The following is a 21,668-nucleotide window of genomic DNA, read 5'->3' as shown; positions in this document are numbered from 1 at the left end:
GACTAGTATGTACATGTATTTTATGCACTTATGACATATTTTTATTTTTTTCAATATTTCTCAGCTACATGGTTGATCTGAGATTTTTTAAAAAATTGTCACAAATCTCCACAATATCTTCTAAGACATTTATTGAAAAAAAAAAACAAAAACACATATAAGTGGACCTACACAGTTCAAACCCATGTTGTTCGAGGATCAACTGTACATACAAAGACTTCACCCTACTCCATGTATCCCTACAGTGGCCAAGTGCCAAAAAATGAAGACATCAGTCTAAGTTACCCTTCTGTCCTCGCTCACGTGGCCTTTCTCCTTTTCAGAACTCAGCTCTTAAGTACCCAAAATTCAATCCAGTAAGTGCAATTCACAAGCTGCGCATAGATGGTTATCCATGTATGAACAGAAGCATCATACTGTTAGAAAGAAGAGCACTGGCTTTGGAGTCAGAACGCTGGCTTTCGCTGCTTTCAACGTTACATGATACAGGGCAAATCCCTTAACTTAGCAAAACCTCTACTTGCACACCTCAGAAATGCAAGGATGAATTACGGATAAAGTGTGTCCACCCTCTAAGATGAAGTTATTTTATTTCACCAGCTCATGTTCACAATAGGTGCTCAACAAATGGTTTGTGTTAGCCACATTGTAAAAAACACCTGTCGGAGTAACAGCAGAAATTCAGGGCCCTCCCTCACCCCCGGTGAGGGAGATGTTCTTCCCTTGGGGCTTACAGTGGAAAATACTACACAAGAGTAAAACTCCGAGACCCCATGAAGGGACACCGGGAGAGGAAGCTGTCACTAGAGGCAATTGCAGGTGATCACAGCACTCCCTAGAAAGGGTATGCCTTGATAATGTGGCAAGAGATAACTCAGCCAAAGTTCTGTGTGGACAGAAAAGTCTGGAGGACTAGTCTCTTTCAGAGTCACTGTGAAGTCTGGCTCTGCTGGAGAGTATTAGGTAGTCCTCAGAACTCCTTTTGTTCCCATTCCCATGTGGGGGCTCACAGGCTGCTCTCAGAAGCCCTCCCCTGAGTTTCCAAGGCTCCAGATGGGGCCTGAGGATCCTCCAACGCCCCTTCAACACCCTAACTGCAAGACTTTAACATCTTTGTTTATCCCTCGTAAAAGAACTTACCACTGAAACCCAGATTCTTATCACCTGCACCAAACAAAGGGCATGTGTCCACCCCGCCAAACACTCCCTGGGAAGGAAGCATTTCCATCGGGAACCTAACAAAACAATTAAACAGGGATGGAGTTTTCCCAGCTGTCCCTCTGCTTCCCTCCCTAGCCATTAGCCACCACTGCCCACGTCCTTGGCCTGTGGATGCACATGGACACAATGGGATCCAAGCTAGAAGCCCTTCTAGGCAGACCTGTTTTCTCATATGGGTATGTCCTGTCTCTCACATTCTCCACATTTTAATTTCCAAATTAAGTAGCAGGCTAGAGAGTACAGAATATTTACCTTACTTGGAAAAGCCACCCATTTTAACATTCTGTTGGAGAAAGGAACCAAACATCCCAAGAGGGGATTTTGGATGTCTCTGCACTACTCAGATGCAGAGACCACCATCCGATCCAACTGGTCAAATAAATCTACAGCTGTATTAAAGCTTGAACCACTGGTAATACCCTCGAGTCCAGAGCTTGGATCCTAGATGAGCTTGGCTATTCATGAAATACCCAGGAAAGCAAACACAAGGGTCCAGGATTATAAAGCCCCTTTCACCAGGCACCAGGGGCTGATTGCTGCAATGGATTATACCAGTCTGTCGAGGAGCTTCCGCAGGCCATGTGCAATCTCTGAACATCTCCAAGTACCCTTCTACCTTTCAAATTGCCGAGCAGGAGCTCAAGCAAGATGCTGTCCCTGGATTTCCTAGGTAGCAGGGAACAGTCTGCAACCCACACATGTCCCACGATGCAGCACCAACAGGAACCAGGAGAGGGAGAAATCAATGCCAGGAACTCTGCTACATGTCTACTCATGAGCTGATAAAATAATAATAACAGCTTTCATTTTCAAGTGCTCCCTAGATGCCAACGCCTGTGCCAAATGCCTTACATGGTTTACCTCATTTACTCCTCAAACAACCTCATGGAGCAGGGAATGTTACCCCATTTCACAGATGGGTAAACAAGCACGCAAAGCTAAATGACCCTAACTTGCTATCCTGACATACCCGGAATATCCCAGAGGCAATATCTTCCAGGAGACAACCTTCTCCATCAATTACAAGAGTTTCTCTTAACCCTACATTTTGAAGGGGCAGGGAAGAGAAACCAAGTAATCAATGTCACACAGGGGTTTATAGCTGTGAAATGCTCTTCTGGAAGGTGAGAAAATGTTGGAAAGAGCTCTCTAGACCAGCGCTGTCCGATAAAAATACAATGCGAGCCACAAATGAGAGGCACATGTGTAATTTAAAATTTTATGGCAGTCACATGAAACAGTAAAAGGAAGCAAGTGACAGTAATTTCAATGGCATTTTCTACTTAATATATCTAAAATATCATTTTAATAGGCAGTCAATGAAAAGTTTTAATGAGATATTTCACATTCTTTTTTCACTTGTCTTTGATATTTTACACTTAAAGCATATCTCAATTTAGACATGCCACACTTGAAGTGTTTACTAGCCACATGTGGCTGGTGGCTACCATATTGAACAGAGAGCTCTACAGACATTTCACAGTAACTAAGCAAAGGCTCAACATCAAAAAGAATCTTGAGGTGGAAAAACTCATATACAGGAAACAAATACAGGATTACCTGATGTCATCCGAGTACTTGGTATGTTACCAAGCACCCAAAATTTATCTGATGTCACCTTCGCAAATGAATTCCTTTCACCTTTCATCCCTACTCTTCAATTTCCTTATCAAAAATAACACTGATCAGAGGACCACTCAAATTTTGAGAAACAAGCTACCCTAAAGGTAACAATAAACTTATTCAGAGCAAACATAAGACACTTTGTCAGGTATAAACAAGAGGGGGAAAGGATCCAATAAGTCAATGACAGTTTTAAATCTGCTGTCATCAAGCCCATTCTTAACACTCACTTAAATAGCTAAGAATTCAGAAAGGTGTCACTTTGGAATACAAACAGTCCTACAAGCACCATAATCTGATGCAAAACCTCTGGGCTTTGAAGAAAGGAAAAATAAGCAAGTGAATTTAGATCCCTAAACCTCCATTAGTGGACCTCACCAATTAAAATATGATGTAACCACCATCAAGAGACTGGATTTTTTTTTTCTGAATAAACAAACGTGAGTCAAATATACGTTCAAATCAATTTCATGGACCAGCAAACCTTAAAAATTACCCATGTAGCAGCACACCTATTTGCAAGAATACAGTAGCCACTTGGATACACCTCTCTTTCTCATGCTATTTTCGAAGGTTGGTTAATCTGCACAGAGATGGCACAAAAGTCTCTCCCAGACCAACTACTGAAAATGATTCTAAGACCTAGTTCAGGCTTCAGTAGCAAAGAGCTATGTGATCAATTAACAACATCTGCCACAGCTATGGGACTGGGGACCATCAGCTCAAATGCCAATCTCCAATTCCTCTGTAGAAAAACTGCAAAATAACACACAGGGACAGGAAAAAGACATATGCTGTTCACTTTCATTCAATGTCCCTATCTGTATGCACCTAGGGGGTGTGACTGGCCCCATATTAACACAAAGATATATAGCAAGGTATGTGTACCTTACTCGTGCTGATAATTTCAGCAATGAGAATATGAAGAGTAGCATAAACCTTTTTCTTCAAGGTGGGGGATATAGGACAAATTAAACCCTAAAAGCCATCTTTGCTAAACCTCTGTCAATGAAAAAAAAAATTCTTCCTGGTAGCCATGTGAGCCTTAAATTCATCGAACTCCAGCTCTGCACAGAAGAAAGCATGACAGCAGCCAAAAGCCAGTTCAGATTCTGGTTCTGCCACTTTATTTGCTGTGGGATCTCTGCTGTCGTAGCTCCACCTCTCTCCCATGTCTTCACAAGAGTTGCACAGCATTCATTGAGAGCATGTTTACGCACACTTTTGTTTCACGAATCTTAAGCACTGGCTTTTAAAAACAGTTACCATTGATAAAATTTTGTGTGCCAGCCGGGCACAGGGGCTCATGTCTGTAATATCAACTCCAACTCCAGGGAGGCCGAGGCAGGCACATCACCTGAGTTCAGGAATTCAAGACCAGCCTGCCCAACATGGCGAAACCTCATCTCTATGTAATACAAAACTTTGCCGGGCGTGGTGGCAGGTGCCTGTAATTCCAGCTACTCAGGAGGCTTAAGCAGGGAGAATTGCTTGAACACAAGAGGCAGAGGTTTCAGCGAGCTGAAATCGTGCCACTGAACAGCCTGGGTGACAAAGCGAGACTCCATCTCAAAAAAAAAAAAAAAAAAAAGTTTTGTGTGCCTAATGCTTTTCTGGTGCTTTGTACACACATCTCATTTAATATTCACAAGGACTCAACAAGGTTGAAATTCTCATTGTCCCCATTTTAAAGATAAGAAAACCAATAAAGTAACTGGCCAAAGTTAGCCAAGGACAAAGCTGGGATTCACTCTAGTACCTGCAAAAAAATGCATATTTTTTTAAATACACATTTGCCACTGGCCTCTTTCATCAGAATCCACTTGTCTTCAACTCTCATTCCCTCAACCCCACTTAAAGGTTCCAAGGCATATAAGGTTTATTTTCACAAAATCCTCTGTTTATGTGGTCAGAGTGCTTACATTTCCCCTAGACTCCCCAGAAATCAATTTTACCCCCACTTCGCATCATAAGGAGCAACAGAAATTTCAAGAACCAGCAACTCCCTCATTTCAGTTAAGAAACTTCACTAGCAACTGAGTTGTTCTTCGAAAAACCACATCCTAAAATATGTTCAGAAAGATCTCTAATGCTAGAGTTATGCACTGCTATGGTTTCAGTCTGTCCTCACCAAATCTTGTTGAAATTTGATCCTCAACATGGTGGTGCTGCGAAGTGGAACCTAGTAGAAGTTGTCTGAGTCATGAGGGTGGATCCCTCATGAATGGCTTGGTGCCAGTCTCAAGGCAGTGACTGAGTTCTCATTCTGGCAAGCCCGAGTCATTTCTCATGAGAATGGATTAGTTCCCTTGAGCGAGGCTGTTATGAAGTCAGGATGTCACTTGGGTTTTGCCTCTCTTTGCACATGTCCACTTCCCCTTCCACCTTCTCCACCATGTTATGATGCAGCACAAAAGCCCTCACCAGACACCAGGGTCATGCCCTTGAACTTCCCAGCCTGTAAAACTGTAAGCTAAATAAACCTCTTTTCTTTATAAACCACCCAGTCTCAGGTAATGTTACAGCAACCCACAATGAACTAAGACCTCTAGCATGCAAACCTCTATCACATGAAATAATTTCAGCAGCTTCTGACCAAACTGACTGGGAAAATGAGAAGCTAGTGCCTAAAACTGTCAAGAGATTTTCTGCACCCTCCACTCATAACCTTTACACACATGTAAATAAGAGAAAATGACTAGCTGTAGAAGAGAAAACAACTGGTGGGAAGAGGGATAAAACAGGGCAGGCACTGACTAGCAATGTGTTCTAGAAAACTTAGCTTCTGCCTACACACATCTGGAATCACCATGATGTACCAGCCAACATCTGTCTCATCAAGGGCAGGAGATCTGGTGATCAACTAGTACTTGTCAACCAAGCAAAAATGATCAGCTCAGGCAAGCCCTTCTCCCAGTGCAACCTGCACAAAGCCATTACTGGGCAACAGATCAGCATTCATTTTCACGCTCTACTGTCAGCTGAGGCATGCTCTGCTGCTCTCTGCATACCTCATTCACTGTTTCTGGAACAAACAAAGCAGAAATAAGAAGGCTACCTTCTCCTGAATCAACCCTAAGATCCAAGGCCACTTTTCAAACACTGAGCACCGTATTCACAGAATTTAGCTTAAATTATTCCACAAGAGAGAGAGAGAAAAAAAAAAAAAAGGTTTACTACCATTGCAACCATCAAAACATAACCCTGCGGTCCCAGACACATTTGTCCTCTAATTAGAACAGAATCCTGTTTTCAGCAATTGATACCGTAGTGGCCAACAGAAGGTATGAATTTAGCTTTTCTCTTTTTAAAGATAAACTTCAACCACCATGACAATAAATATACTCAGAATTATCTTGAGGAAGATATTAACCTTGGATAGCATATCTCTTAAGAAGACACAATATACAAACATGAGATATATTGAAACTACATGCAATGACATCAGTGTCTTGTAAAACATTCTATAACCATTTGAAGAGCATTATCTACTCATTCTGTCAGCCCTCAAACATGACTACCAAAGATACAACACACCAAAGATACAGCACAAGGAGGAATGTGGTCCTGCCCTCAAAGAACATAGTCTAATTTTGCTCTGAATCATACGTAGGGAATTCATGAAAATGTATTACATATTACAGTGACCACTTAATGAACATGTACTAAAACAAGGGTGAAGGAATCATCCCCTCAAATCTTACATCTGTAAGAGTCAAAAGCTAGCCACTCTATTGTGTACAAAGTTCAAGCTTTCACATGCTGTTATTGTAAAAATTAAAATGTGCACTATTTCTATCATTTATTGGAAATCCATGTGCAAAAATTAGGAGGGCAGCAATATTGTGTAAAAAAACTAAGCAGCAAGGGACCCACCAATAAGGCATCTCCAATATTAATGTACTCAGATCCTACTCCATTAGTCACTGGCTTTCCCCCCTTGTCCCCCTACATCATACCCCTTATTGGGCCATTTGATAACAAGAAAGTGATCAAGAGAACCAGCTCTTCAATGAGCAATTTTTCAAAACACACTTTTGTTTTAATTGAACAAGCTAACAGAAATTCTAAACAAGCTAAAGATCAACCAGGGAAGTCAACACATGACTGTGCAACATCCAAGCAGCAGGCCATTTGTAAAGCCAGAAAAGGACACAGCCAGGAGAGCTGAGCTTCAGCTTCATAAGCGAGATTGATAGGAAAGAAGTCAAGTCATCAGCCAGCAATGCACCTGTGCGCACTAGTGCATGTGCGCACACACATGGTTACACATGACCAATCCAGGCAATACAAAACCCCAAACAAGTCCAAAGAAAAAAATCTGTCCCTCAGGAAAATCCACCTATGCTTGGGTGGCAAACACCTCCAGGGACCAGCCGAGTATTGTAAATAACCACTACGGGCCAGGTGTGTGCCCCATCCCAAGGGCTAATGTTGTTGCCTAGCAAGAACATAGGCCCTAGGCTGTTAGACCTTCCTATTTTTCAAGAATAACCCAGACTTTCATGGGAAGCTCTCATGAGGGCCGGGGCTTCCATCTGTTTTGGTCATCACAGTCTCCCCAGTGCCTAGAACAGTGCCTGGCATGCTCTAGGCACACAGAAACTTGTTGATGGCATGAATGCCAAATGACTGATTTTTAACCCATTCTTAATTTTTAATTTATTTTTTTCTTTTAAACGTAGTATGGCCAAAAGAACATCTGTAGAATTCCAGATAACCCAAATGCCTGTCCTTTCTCCATTTCTCCTTTCCAGACACAAGATCCGGAAGTAGCTTTGTTTCTCATTTTAGACAAAGACGTCTGCCCCCACCACTCCAATCATAAATCACATTAGATAGTTTTAAAGGCTACACATAATTTTGTTGGCATGAGCAAATCTCTGTATTTTTTTTTACTTGGGTCTCCAGGAGAAACAACGTTTCATGTTTAAAAAACAACAACAACAACAACAAAAAATAGCTTGTAGGCATTCCATTAACCAAGTTCCACTCACCACCTTGTCTATTACTCCCTCAGGATAATCTGTAGCAAGGTTAGCAAGATAATGGAAGGGTTCTCAATGCCTTAGGAAGCAAACCCTCACAGGAAAAAGTCAACAAGTGCACCTCACAGATCACAGTGTGTCCCGGGCATCTGACTTGCATATTGCAAAAAGACCATAACCCTTCCAAACTGCCTAGCCTAGAATCAACAATCTCTAAAATTCCAGAAAAAAAATTTAGAAGCCATTTAGTGAAAGGTGAGGAAAACAACCCCAAAGAAATTGAGGGTCTTGCCCAAGATCCCACAGCTGGTTTGGCTGGCTCCCATGGCTAGTTCCAAACTCCAGAGGAAAAATGCAGAATCCAAGCCATCTCTTGCCAAACACAACACCCTCAGACCTTTCCTGAAGTTATGATTCACAGCCTGCTGCCCACACTTAGATGATATGCACGGGACAGTAAAAATACCGCATTATTACAAAGTAACCATATTCAAAGCCCCAAACAAAAGTTCTCAAATTACAAAGCAAATCAATTTAGGTAATTTGGAAGAGGAGTAGTGTCAAAAAAACTCACCACCAACAAATTCAGACTCTATCCACAGTTATTATCAGCTTATTCAGAAGCTAAAGTAATTTGCTGAAAGGTCATCTCTTCAATGCAACCAAATAAAATCCTATACTAATTGTATTACGTACTTATTTAATTGTAGCAAGTACAGTATTTCACCCAGTGTTTATGGCACTTGCTTATATGGGAAAAGTAATAGGGTGAAATACATAAAAAGCTAGATCTTTCAATTGGCCCTCCTGTGCAATTAGGAAAATTAGTTTCCATACTCTCTTCAAAAAAAAAAAACTTTTTTCTGTCTAAAAAAAAAAAAAAAAATCCTGAGCAATGATTAGAGAAACATATTACAATCACCGCCACGCCCCCCCCACCCCCCACCGCCCCCCGCCAACACCCCTGCGCCTTTCTAGCCCGGTGACCTTGGACCTACCTTCTTCAACTTTAGTTTCTTCACCCTACAGTGGAAATAATCACGGTTTCCACTTCCAGGGATGATTAAAAGCATATAAAATACTCAAGCATGGGGCATAGATCACATGTGCCTGGTAAGCGTAGGCTATCATAATTATTATTCCCATTTTATAGATTAAAAGGGTGAGGCCCATTTGCCCAAGGTAAATGCTGTTATGAACTAAGAATTTCAACCCAGGTCTCTGGGGTTTTGGTGTGGATTCTGAATAAGAGATATGTATATCTGAAACTCCCAGATCCCCAGCGCCACCCAATCCCACGTCAACAAGATGTTAGGTAACCACCCAAGGGTAACCACCCTTAGCTACCCACGGACAGAGCTAATAAGCCTCCACCCTTACTAGAGAGAAACACTTCTGGAAAAGTGCCATTTTTAAAAACAGGTAGAACTCATAAATAACCACTGCTTTGTAAATAAATCCTTTTCACAATTCTTAAAAAGTTCTCGAGACAACCTTAAAAAGTCAGTAATATTTCCTCACTAATTTAGACTATGCTTGTATGCTTGGTCAATAGTTTATGGCTGTGTCCCCTACCCAAATCATTCCCAATTAATGAGCGGATCTAAGCGCACTGCAGGATTCATGAGGCAGTAATGGTATGATAACTCAAATACCTCTTAGATGTATAGTGTAACTAGCATGAATTCCTCAAAAGTATATCCACTGCATTATACAACACCCTGCTTCACTCACTTAGAAAGATAGTATCACAGACCCAAAAATAAGACCAGTTGTCCTATTTTCTTACATGGAAGTGTTACATATTCCATGAACTATGCTTTCATTTTTTTCTTTTTTAGTTGCTAGAATTCAGCAGCCAACTGTGTCACTTTGCTACTCCCCAAAAATAGCTAAACTGAGTAGTTTAAAATCACATTTTGTTGTTTGGCCAGAAAAATATCATGCTGATTTCAGTCTGCAAAAAGAAAAAAGAAAAGATTAGAGGGCACGAGGTGTGCATGAGTGTTTGGTTCTCTCTCATATGCTCTGTAGCTCTGAATCCATGAAAATACAGAGACAGGACATGAATGTGTTCAAGTGTTACACAAGTGTAAAACAAAAGCAAACACCCAACTACTGTTTGCTTCCCATCAGTGGAGCCAAAGTGAATCCCAGTAACGAGTAACCTATTTTCCTCCATTACCACACCGTCCATAAGGCCTGAGAAGAGGAATTAACATCTCAGGATGCAGGACCAGGCGATTCTTTCTACACAGAGATTTGGAAGATTCATCAGACACATTTTAAGCCCGCAGAAAGCATTTTTCCCACTTTAAGCTGAGAAAGCAGAGACCTCCTTTGCAATGTGGGCAAGACTCAGACTTCTTGAGGGCTTTCTCATTTCTTTAAATCTCGAAATGTAACCTGTTAGTAATCTTACATAGGATGTCCTCATGCTGATCCCCATTCCTCCTCGCCCTCAACAGCAAAGACAGATACAAAAACCCATCACATATGTTTACACCATTTTTTTTAAAAAGTCTATACATAGTTGTCCTTTTCAATTCCACTGTCCTCCTTCCATACACTCCTATCCAAATCTCTTAAGAACACATAAAATAAAAACGGTGGCCACGAGCAATGGCTCAGGCCTGTAATCCTAGCACTTTCGGAAGTTGAGGTAGGAGGATCACTCGAGGTCAGGAGGTGGTGGGCGCCTGTAGTCCCAGCTACTCGGGAGGCTGAGGCAGGAGAATGGCGTAAACCCAGGAGGCGGAGCTTGCAGTGAGCTGAGATCCGGCCACTGCACTCCAGCCTGGGTGACAGAGCGAGACTCCGTCTCAAAAAAAAAAAAAACAAAAAGACCAGCCTGGGCAACACAGGGAGAGACCCTGTCTCTATAAAAATAAACCTATAAAACTTTTGATTTAAAAAAATGGTTATTGAGCACTTACTATTTACCATGCACTAAGTCCTTATATGCATTCTCATTCCAGCCTCACAAAGACTTTAGGAGTCAGGCTTCTATCACCACCCCATTTCACAGAGGAAGAAAAAAAATTAGGCACAGAGAGGGTATGTAACTTTTCTAAGGTAGCACAGCTAGCAATGGCAGAGGCAGGCTGGCTCCAGAGGCCATATTCTTACCTACTTTGCTATATTCTGTATAACTCTCAATAGCCACCTAGTTTAGAAAACAAATAAAAAAGCATTAACAAGTTCCAGGCTCCTAAAAGATTTCTTCCAGCTACATGCTGACAAAACAGTATGGTTAACTGTCATCAACTGGCTGACACACATCAAAGTTTTCATTCAATATGTAAGTTACCTCCCTCCCCACATCCACCCCAAGTACAAGTGAAACACAACCCAATTCCATTTGGGAGGTTTCCAAAAGAGAAACCAGGCACATATAGAAACCTCATCACCTGTCATTCCTCTTCCTATCCCTGGAAGCACTTAAAACAAATCTTTTTTTTTTTTTTTTTTGAGACGGAGTCTTGCTCTGTCACCCAGGCTGCAGTGCAGTAGTGCCATCTCAACTCACTGCAACCTCCACCTCCTGGGTTCAAGCGATTCTCCCGCCTCAGCCTCCCAAGTAGCTGGGACTACAGGTACGCACCACCACGCCCAGCTAATTTTTGTATTTGTAGTAGAGACAGGGTTTCACTATGTTGGCCAGGATGGTCTTGATCTCTTGACCTCGTGTTCTGCCCGCCTCAGCCTCCCAAAGTGCTGGGATTACAGGCATGAGCCACTGCACCTGACCAAAAACAAAAATTCTTTAATAGTTGTATTAAGGGCTGCAATCATGAAAACCTTGGGCCTGCATAGATCCAGCAAGCTATCTCACACAGAATATATTTTTCTGTCAAAACACCAAATATCTTGCTACAAATGATACCAGGTAAAATGGTCCCTCCAATTATAGTTGTCCCAATGGGAGGGGACAATCACTCAAGAAGCCCTCTAGCTACTTAAAGCAATCTTGCACAGCCATCACTTATGCCTAACAATCCTTTTCGTACTGAGTAAACCACAAATTTATGTGTTCTACATCTCAATCATCACAGACTTTCCTGAAAGTGAAATTTACCTATATTACTTTAAGACATTTTTTAAAGAGTCATTAACAATCCTGAGTTCTTAGAAATTTGCAACAGGCAAATTGTAGGGAAAAGCAACAGGAAGTAAATACAGGTTTCTGGAATATACTTATCCTTTTTATTGATTTTGCTGGTTACAACTCCACATAAACACAATACCAAAAATAAGTCAAAGCAAAGTCCGTATCAGATAACTCTTTTTTATACAAGTACAGTTGATTTTTTAAGTGCACAGAACGTTGCCCTAGTACTGGATATAGTTCATTTCCAAGCAAGATGGTTGGTCCCATTTCTCAGACTGGCAAATGTGGACTTTGTGGGGTTTTGTTTTTTTTTTTTGGAGACAGGGTCTCACTGTGTCTCACTCAAGCTAGAGTGCAGTGGCATGATCACAGTACACTGCGGCCTCAACCTCATGGGCTCAAGCAGTCCTCCCACCTTAGTCTCCCAAGTAGTGGGGACTAAAGAGTGCATCCAGTGTTTTATTATTTGTAAAGGCAGGGTCTCCCTACGTTGCCCTGGCTGGTCTCAAACTCCCGGGCTCAAGCGACCCTACTGCCTCCCAAAGCACTGTGATTATAGGAGTGAGCCACAGTGCCCAGCCTTATCTTTTAATCATTTGCACAGGCAACCTCATTCTGGGACAAATTCAGTGACTATTGCCAAATCCCACAAGAAGCCCTCACAGAGCAGGCTCTTCTCAGCCCCTCCTGAGCCACCCCCTCTACCTCATCAGTGGCTGCTTAACCTAGATCAAGCTCAGGTGGAGAATTAAAGGTGGGGAGCAGTGTACTTCTTGGCTTCCATAATATTAATAAAACAGCCCATTTTATTCTCTAAACAGGATATAGCCAAAAACAATTTCAGGGACCACTACCCAACATCTAACAGAGGTCAACTTTGAACCAAAGCAAACGAAGGGCTAATTTCAGGGCATCCAGTGCTTTAGAGGCAACTTCAGATGCCCTAAATTTTTCTCATAAACTCCGGGTTCTGGAATGTGACCACATGAAATGTAACCCAGGATGACAGTATTAATTACAATTGTTTAAATCTCTTAATTCAGAATGTACACATATTGTAATCTTCATCCTGCCTAGAAATGGCATTTCATTGTCCCACATGCTGAATGGAAATCCAGATTTAAAAAGAACAAACAACGTTTCACTGTAAAAGCAAAGTGTTAAAGCAACAGCCCAGTAGAAATGTAATCCCAGCACTCTGGGAGGCCAAGGTAGGCAGAGCACCTGAGGTCAGGAGTTCAAGACCACCCCGGACAACATGGCGAAACCCTGTCTCTACAAAAATACAAAAATTAGCTGGGCATAGTGGCACACGCCTGTAGATCCAGCTACTTAGGAGGCTGAGGCAGGAGAATCGCTTGAACCGGGGGAGCAGAGGTTGCAATGAGCTAGGATCTCACTACTACATTCCAGCCTGGGTGATAGAGTGAGACTCTACCTTAAAAAAAGAAAAGAAGTCTCCAGGAAAAGGAAGGGAAGCAAGGGAGTAGGAGAGGCTCCCGAATAACTACTCTAGGGCATTTTAAGTGATCTCAGGTGAATGCCAAGAAAATTACTTTCAATCGGCACACAGGTATAACTGATTCTACTCTGCTAACTTGGGAGCAGTTTAGAATAGAAAGGCAAATCTGAAACGGCTGTTTGTTTTGCTGCATTAAATCCTCAGCATGCCCTGGATTGCTTCATGTAAACAACAACATAATCTTTTATTCAGTGAAAACAGACCCATAATTAAGGGGAAATGCTCAAAGCTTCACTATAGAGTAGTGACTTTTCCCACATCAGCCAATCTTTCCTATGACCTTTCTTCTTCCAGCAACAGCAGCAACTTCCCCTATTTCCAAAAGGCCCTGTTTATGCCTATCTTTATTAGTGTTGTAACTCCATCAACCCTCAAATGTGAACACTGTTTAGAAGGAAACATCAAAGGTTTTATTCCATAATTGTGTCAAAGGAACCCAGTTTAGAGACTGGGTAAAGATTCTTCATTTTCAAATATGATACATGAGGGAGAGGGAAAAAAACCCTGTACAATCTCACACCCTGTAAAGAGAAAGATTGCTGACTTCCAAATATTACTTTTGCCTTTTCCTAAGTCCATAAGGGATGCCCATCAGAACTAAAGCCCGCACATGCAAATAAAAAAAGAGACAGCTTAAAAGGGAGATTCACGATTCACCCGACGTTAATCATGGAACCTCCAATTCTGACACATCCAAGGTACACAGCTGAGCTTATCCATCTGAAGTGTTTCCAATGACAGCATCCTAGATGTAATGTAATTACAATACAAAACATATCAAAACCAGAGTTTCACTCTGAGGGCCGAAAGACAAAAATCAATTTTAAAAAATCTGCTGAATAGCTTGAGAACGTAAAATAGATAAAAGGTTAACCCTCTCTAGTAACATATTTTATATTGTGTCAGAGGCAATTAAATTCCCAGTGACTGGAGATATATATCAGAGTTTGAATGAACTATGTGTAGGATTTGCTTTAAAATAATAAGATGTTGGGGAGGAAGACATGAAAGATTGAGTTGTGAGTGCTGAAGTTGAGTGGGGGATCCATTATATTTCGCTATTTTTGTAAATAGTTCTGCAGTGCTTTATAAAGATGTATAGGAACGTAATATGCCTAATATCATGTTTGGTAACACTCTTGGCTTTGCACTTGGAAAGGATCACTTGAAGCATTATTAACGCTGAATGGATCCCAAACCTGCCACACTGCTGTTCAAAGACAAAAATCCACTGTTTCCCATCCACTGGGAAAAAGCTCATGCCAGGGCTGTGTTTCCAAAACCCTGCCCAAACTACAGCTAACCCGTACATCCTAAACAAGAGCTGAAAACTCAAATGCAACTGAAGAGTTATGCTGAGTTATGATTCTGAGAGGAAACAAACAAAAATACTAAGTAACAAAGGATTTTGGCTAAGACCTCATAAGGAGGACCCTACTCCAAAACAGAAGCATTTTTATCCCTCGTGTCAAACAGATAAGGGCTTTCGAGGTTATAGCAAGCAAGAAGTGGGGATCCCAAGGCGAACTCCAGCCCCCACCGGGTTTCGAGAAAGACCGGAGCAGCAACGCCAGGCCGAGGCCGCCTCCTCGCGCCAAGGCGCGTCAGCAGCCCCAGAGCCTCGGAACCCGGGCACGCGCTCCCCATCCCTGCGGCGTGGAAGTGGCCGAGGCCGACCAGTGTGGAGGTGGCAGGAGCCCCACCAGTGGCTCGGGGGCGCCCCCTGAGGTCCAGCGGCGCCGCGGCAACCTCGGAAAACGGAAAGCCAGCGTCTCCCCAAGCTCTGATATTTTTTAACTTTGCAGTGCTCCAAAGCCTGCTGCTCCCTCTCTCGGGCTGCACTTTTCCAAACCAAACCGCCCTCTTCCCTGCGCCTCCCACCACTGTCCTTTTCCTTTCCGACACCCCTCGGCTCCCGGACCAGGGAAGGGGCTATTTACCTCGCAGCATGGGCGCGAAAAGAAAATGAGAAGACGAAAATGGTCCAAGCCCCACGAAGGCATGCTCCCTGGCAGTCTCATTTTGGATCTCAAGCTTCCTCAAACACCAGGGAAAAGAAAACCACGGTCAGCCCACTGACTGCATCCCCGAGCGCAAGGACAGAAGTGGAATTGTAAATTCCTCTAATTTGCAAGTCTGTCCTCCACGGCCTCCCACTGCACCCATTAAAGAGTGGCCCTCACAAAGCTCAACCCCTGTGTGCACCTGAGCCCGCTCAGCCGGCAAGTCCGTGGTAAAGCAGGGGAGACTAGAAGGGGGAGATAATTAACCCAAATAGTGAGCAGTAGTCTTTAAGTGAATGAAGGCAGTTGTTTGTAAGGGGAGATGTCCCCATGGCCTACACTACCGTAGAGGGAGGACTCCAGTGGGCAAACCCCAGGCCCCAGGGTGAGTGTGGACGCATGTCCTCGCTCGGCCTCCGAGCTGCGTTTCTGGGCTGAAGCTCCGTGCCGCTCCGCAGGCAGGAGGATGCGCAAGAGAGAAAAGAGGGTGCAGAAGACAAGACGGTGCTTTGCCTTTCTGCCCCTCGAGGCCATCCCCGAATCTGCAAAGGGGGCATTCGCTGCCAGTCCCCCGAGAGGGATCCCCGAGTGACGAGGGCTCCCGAGCCCTGCTCCACGGCGCACGACGGGACTAAGGGACCCGCTGCACCAAAAACGGGCGCTCCAGCCGCCCGGGGACAGGCGGCTGTAACCGAGCAGAGCGGAGACCTCGAGGCACGTTCCTCTTTTTCTTGATTCAGATAACCTCCACCTCCGGGTATCCAGGAGCTGACGAATGAGAGGACAGAAAAACGGGGAATTCTCTGTCTTGAGGGGAGCGAGGGATAAAAAGCGAATCGCCCCCTTTCTTCCAGACCTTCCCCGGGCTAGGGCAGGACTTGGCCTCCACCCCCAGGGAGGGAGCAGGACAGCTACGAGGGAGTTCGGGGCTGCTGCCCAGGGGACCTGCCAGAGAGGAGAAGGAGGCAGCTGGCCTCTGCCCTCTCCAGAGGAGAGAAGAGGGGGGCTTGCCAGCTGAGGGCTGGAAGTGGAGGGTCGCCGAGCCTCACACCGTTACGTGCGGTGATTTATTCTCGTTATCAATGGGCAATATTGTTCCTGTCTTAACCTGGCCAGAAAGGGGCGGCTCTGGGTCTGCCAGCCGCGAACAGCCTGCAAAAGGGCAAAGATGAAGGTAGGCAAGACGCGCGAGACAGGAAAAAATCCGCCCAGGCGCGAACGGCAACCCGGCCGCCGACCCGCCCCCGCCCCCTCCCCGCGTCCAGACCCCGGCAATCCAATAGAGCAGAGCAGTGGAGGGAAGGGGCCACGGTCGGGGCTAAGGGAGATACGGATCTCCCCTAGCCGCCTGCGCCCTGCCCTCTCACTGCACCCAAGGAGGCTGGCTCACGCCGGCACCGAAGGACTGCCCGCGCCCCAGCCCCCAGAACGGTGGAGGGCGTCCCCGACCCCAGAACGCAGGCTGCTCCCCACATCCTCAGTCCTCCGCGGCCAGCCTCCGACTTCCATTCTCCGAAACCTAGCCTTCCTAAAGGGGTGGAGAGCAGCGAAGCAAACCCCCACCTTCTGAGCTCCTTCCAATACCCGCCGGAGCGAGGGGGCTCATCCCGGGCTCCCCAAACCCACAGAGGCATCCTTTCCATGGCTTCAGTCTCCCCAACCGCCCCACAACTCTAATTCTCCCGATCGGCGACAAGTCAGCAAAGCAAGTACCCCTTTCTCCCGATTCCAGCTCCCCAGGCCCCCCGAAACGGAACGGGAGCAGATCCCCGCGTCCCCCAGCCCCTCCCCGGCCGGCCCCTGCCTCCACCTTCCTCGACCACCAGCCAGCCTCCCTAAACAGCGCCCAAGCCAGCGGAGCAGATCCTTCTCTACTCCCCGGGCGCCGGGCCACCCTCCACCCTCTCCAGGGTCTCCCGGACGGGCGCCGGAGCTCCGCGCCCGGACGACAACTCTGCATCCCCAACGCGCGCCGGCCGGGGCCGCGTCCCCTCGGCGGCCGGCACTCACCGGGGAAGCACACGACATAATGGAGCACGGAACTGGTGATTTTCAGGAACAAAATCCACCAACACGGTTCCAGTAACCTCCGCATGTCCGAAAACGCACATCGAAAAGAGGAAAGCAGGGGGATAAACTTGTTGAATAAGTTCTTGCCTCCGTGCGAGCCTCCGCTAAGCCGGGGCGCTTCCCCGGCTCGCCCGCTCCACGGGCCCCCCGCGCTCGGCGGCCCGAGTCCCCTTGGAATCCGGGAAGCCGCCGAGCGCCCCCCGGAAAATCTCAAAAAGTGACCGGGAACGCAGAGCCACGCTGGGGACGATCCTCTCGGCGGAGAAGGGCTGCTTTCCGTTCAAAAAGGAGAGAGCCGAGCGGACAGGGCGCGGAGTCGGCGGCCGGCGGCAATGCCCCGGGCCCTGGGCAGGCAGGGACCGCAGGCGGCGGCTGCGGCGAGCAGCCGAGGATCCCCAACTTGAGTCGGCAGCGCAGCACAGCCCGAAAGCCGGCGGGCGGCGGCGGGGCTGAGCGCGGCGCGGCGTCTCCGGGCTTCAGGCAGGCAGCTCCTTCCAGGGCCCCGGGAAGGAAGGAGGCATGTTTGCGAGAGGGGAAGGGGAGGGGAGAGGCGGGGGGAGCGGAGAGCCCCCCAAAATAGAAACGGCCAGAGGAAACGGAGAAAAACACAAAGGATCTCAGAGGGGCGCTGGGGCGAGGGCGCCTTCAGTCCATGCTCCTGAAAGTTGTGGCTCCGGCGCAGGCTGGGGAGGAACGAAGAGCGCGGGGCTGGAAACTGGCCATGCCTCCATACAGGAAGTAACATGTGAGCATGGATCCTGGCAGAGACTTTAAAGCCGGCGAGCGAACGAGCGAGCGAGCAGGGGGCGCGCGGTGGTGGCGGGGGCGCGCAGCCCGGGCCAGCTGGCGGCGGGCGCGCGCTCTCCGCGATCTTAAAGCAGCCACGCTTGGCTCCCGCCTTGCACGGGGTGCCTCGGCTCCGCTCTGTCCGCGCGACACCGGTGGCTGCGGCCTCTACTGGGACAGTTTGGGGACTGGGGGCGATTGTAGCCCGTGCTCAGAGAGAGGAGGGAGGCTGCCTTCTGGAGCCGGCGTGTCTTTTGCCGGATTCCCGTTGTTCGAGCTCTTAAAAGACGCCGCACGTTGCTCGGGTTTGGCGAGATCCCCCGTCCGCGTAGCTCGCGGATCCCGGACTTGAGGGGCCCCTGGCCCGGGCGCGGGGAAAGGCGGAGGGCGGACAGCTGCCTTTTTAAAGCGATGGGGTTTCCTGTTCGGCTTCACCTCCTGGCAGTTGCCGCGGTGGGGCTCACCGTCCGCGGCCCTTGTTCGCGCCTCCAACATAGCGCATTCCCCCGCCGGGAAACAAAGCCGAGCGGCCTTTGCACTCCTGCTAGGTTGAGATTCAATTTTTTTTTTTTTTTTTTCCTTTTCGGGCTTTCATTGGCCCAGTCCAAGGCTGGGGAAAGTGGGGGAGGGGAGGAATATCGAACCCAGGATTGCGAAATCTAGCCCTTCCGAGCCCCACATCCCCTGTCTCAGCGTCACGGTGGATCGGTGGCGGAGTTTCCCCAACTCGCAGCTTCTCTGGAGAAGGTTCCCGCACCCCGGCTTGGCCGCGGGGAGAGCGCAGGAAGTGCGCCTCTTACCCCCTGCAGGGTGAAAGCATTGCCGCGGGGCCGTACTGATTTCCTGGCAGCCACCCGGGGAGCGGCTGCTGCTTTAGCAATCGGGGAGAGGCGTCCGGGGGAAATGGGAGGACTAGGCTTATCTGTAATGAGTTTTGTCCCTTCGCTCTAGGTAAGATCTTTGTCGCTTAGACTTCTAAGCGCCCTATTTTACACTCTTACTCTGGGGCTAAAAGTGGGGGAGGCGGGCTTTTGATTAAATGTGTAACTGAGCCAAGGTAATTAGCCGTTTGAAAATTTTTGCCTAATTTTTCTGCCCGTGTTTCAAAGCGGTCTTGACGTGGGATTGTTTTGTTTTCTGACGGAGTCTCGCTCCGTCGCCCAGGTTGGAGTCCAGTGGCTCGATCTCGGCTCACTGCTACCTTCGCCTCCCGGGTTCAGGCGACTCTCCTGCCTCAGCCTCCCGAGTAGCTGGGACTACAGGCGCCCGCCACCACGCCCGGCTAATGTTTTTTGTTTGTGTGTTTTGTTTGTTTTGGTAGAGACGGGGTTTCACCATATTGGCCAGGCTGGTCTCGAACTCCTGACCTTGTGATCCGCCTGTCTCAGCCTCCCAAAGTGCTGAGATTACAGCCGTGAGCCACCGCGCATGGCTCTTGATGTGTTTTAAACGTATCCCTGCTGTTTTATCCCAACACGTCAGGGTCCTCCACCCACCCAAACATCCCAACCGGATGCTAGGTTTTCAAATAATGTACAGATGGTCGGAGATCCTCCCGCTCGATGTGATTAGGGAAGCAGTTTCACACCCACACTTCCAAAAGAAAAACCTTTGAAAAGTTACGTTTGGGATTACAAACTAATAAAAGCCAGGAAGTTCCTGGGGAGGGCCCTAGCTCTATCTTTAGCAGAACGAGGGTGAACACCCTCCCCCAGGGTGGGGAATGAGGCGAGTTTGTTTGTTTTGGAATGTAGTCCTTCCTGGTTTTATTGGAATCCTGACTTCTTTATAAAAGATGGCGAGGTCCATTTTTCTTGGAAGTGTTGTATTGAGGGATATTCGTTCCTTAAGTTAGATTACCCCAGCATCCCTGACTACCTTCTTAATGTCGAGTGATAAAATGGGAAAAACTCGTGGAACACTTGTGTCAGCGTTCTCAGGTGAGTTTCCTCCTCTGTGAAATGGACAGTAAAAGCTGTCCTTTGTGGAATGCTTATTGTCTACCAGGCATTGTGCTGAATTCATGCCATAAACTGCTTACTCATTCAACAAATGTATTGAGCACCTACTGTTTGAGGGACACACTGGGAACACAGCCTCCAACAAAAAGGGCAAGCCCCCAGGCCTTACGGGAGCATACCTTCCTAAGTCCATGCTCCATTCTGTCATGGAGCCTTACAATACTGCCAGCTGTGAGAATTATTTTCCCCATTTAATAGACAAGGAAACATGCTCAGAAGAGTACAATGATGGATCCTCAGCTAGTGGGCAGCAGAGCTGAGATTCTCAACCCAGACGTGTTTGCCTCCACAGCTGTGAAAAGGCAACAGAATTATACCTTCAGAAGGCACCAAAATGTGGAATGTAAAGAAAGCTACAGAGTCGGGGAAAACCTCACATGTGTTTGAAAAGTGAATTACCACTACCTTAGTAGTGTAGGAGGCCCCATGCTAAAACTTCACATCAAATTCGGTATGGACTGGTGACTGTCTTAGGACCCCAGGCTGAAGTTTACCCCCAAACTACCCTTGGAAGCACAACCCAGGCCCCACCAGTTCCTACAAAAGATAAAATTTTGCAAACATACCTCACAGATGCATTTTCATTTATTCTGCAACCAGTTACAGAGCAATTCATACACATTAGACACTTTCAAGTGCTAGTCACATAATAATGACCTAGCAGTAGCCCTGCCATGCTCCAGCCTGCTAATTACAATGCTAACCCAGGTGATACGGGGGCTCTATGATACAGTGAGCAAGTTGGTGTGAAAACCCTGGGAGTGCCAAAGGAGAGAGAGCCTAGCTACCCTGATGGAAGATAAAAAGGCTACAAAGAGAAGATGCTGACATTAGTAATAAATGACCCTCAAATTTAGCAGCTTAAAAAAATACATACTTATTGCCTGTCACTTTTAGAGGTGAGAAGCTGGGGCACGGCATGGCTGGGTCCTCTGCTCAAGGTCTCATCAGGCTGAAATCAAGGGGTGGGCCAGGCTTCCTCATCTGGAGCTCGGGCTCCTTCAAGCACATTCAGATTATTGACAGAATTCAGATCCTTGTGGTTGTAGGACTAAGATTACTATTTTCTTGTTGGCTGTTGGCCAAGGGCTGCTTTCAACTAGTGGTCTAAGCCCATGGCCCCCTCACAACATGGCAGCTTACTCCTTGAAAGTCAGCAGGAGAATCCTCCTACATGATTCTAGAGAGTGACTGTTTCATCACTTTTGCTGTATAATGTAACCTAGTCAAGGGAGTGGCTATCCTGTCATGTTCACAGGTCCCACCCACTTTCAAGAAGAAGGAATTATATACCAAGCATTGGTGATCTTGGGGACCATGTTA

At 46.5% G+C, this 21,668-nt stretch overlaps 1 protein-coding gene across 2 annotated transcripts in view; it reads right to left on the bottom strand.

Moving 5' to 3' along the window:
* PTPRG (protein tyrosine phosphatase receptor type G) overlaps positions 1 to 18,283 on the bottom strand; it is a 744,286-nt gene extending 726,003 nt beyond the window's left edge. The window contains exon 1 of one of the 2 annotated variants that reach the window (XM_010357825.2): positions 17,479 to 18,283. In XM_010357825.2, coding sequence (XP_010356127.2) covers positions 17,479 to 17,563 — 85 coding nt within the window. In that variant the 5' untranslated portion in view covers positions 17,564 to 18,283. The remainder of the gene's footprint in view (positions 1 to 17,478) is intronic. The other variant, XM_010357826.2, reaches the window with a different exon arrangement.
* Positions 18,284 to 21,668: the final 3,385 nt, after the last annotated feature.

Source organism: Rhinopithecus roxellana, chromosome 1 (assembly GCF_007565055.1).
Source record: "Rhinopithecus roxellana isolate Shanxi Qingling chromosome 1, ASM756505v1, whole genome shotgun sequence".
Lineage (NCBI taxonomy): Eukaryota > Metazoa > Chordata > Mammalia > Primates > Cercopithecidae > Rhinopithecus > Rhinopithecus roxellana.
This window is presented reverse-complemented; position numbering and strand designations above follow the sequence as displayed.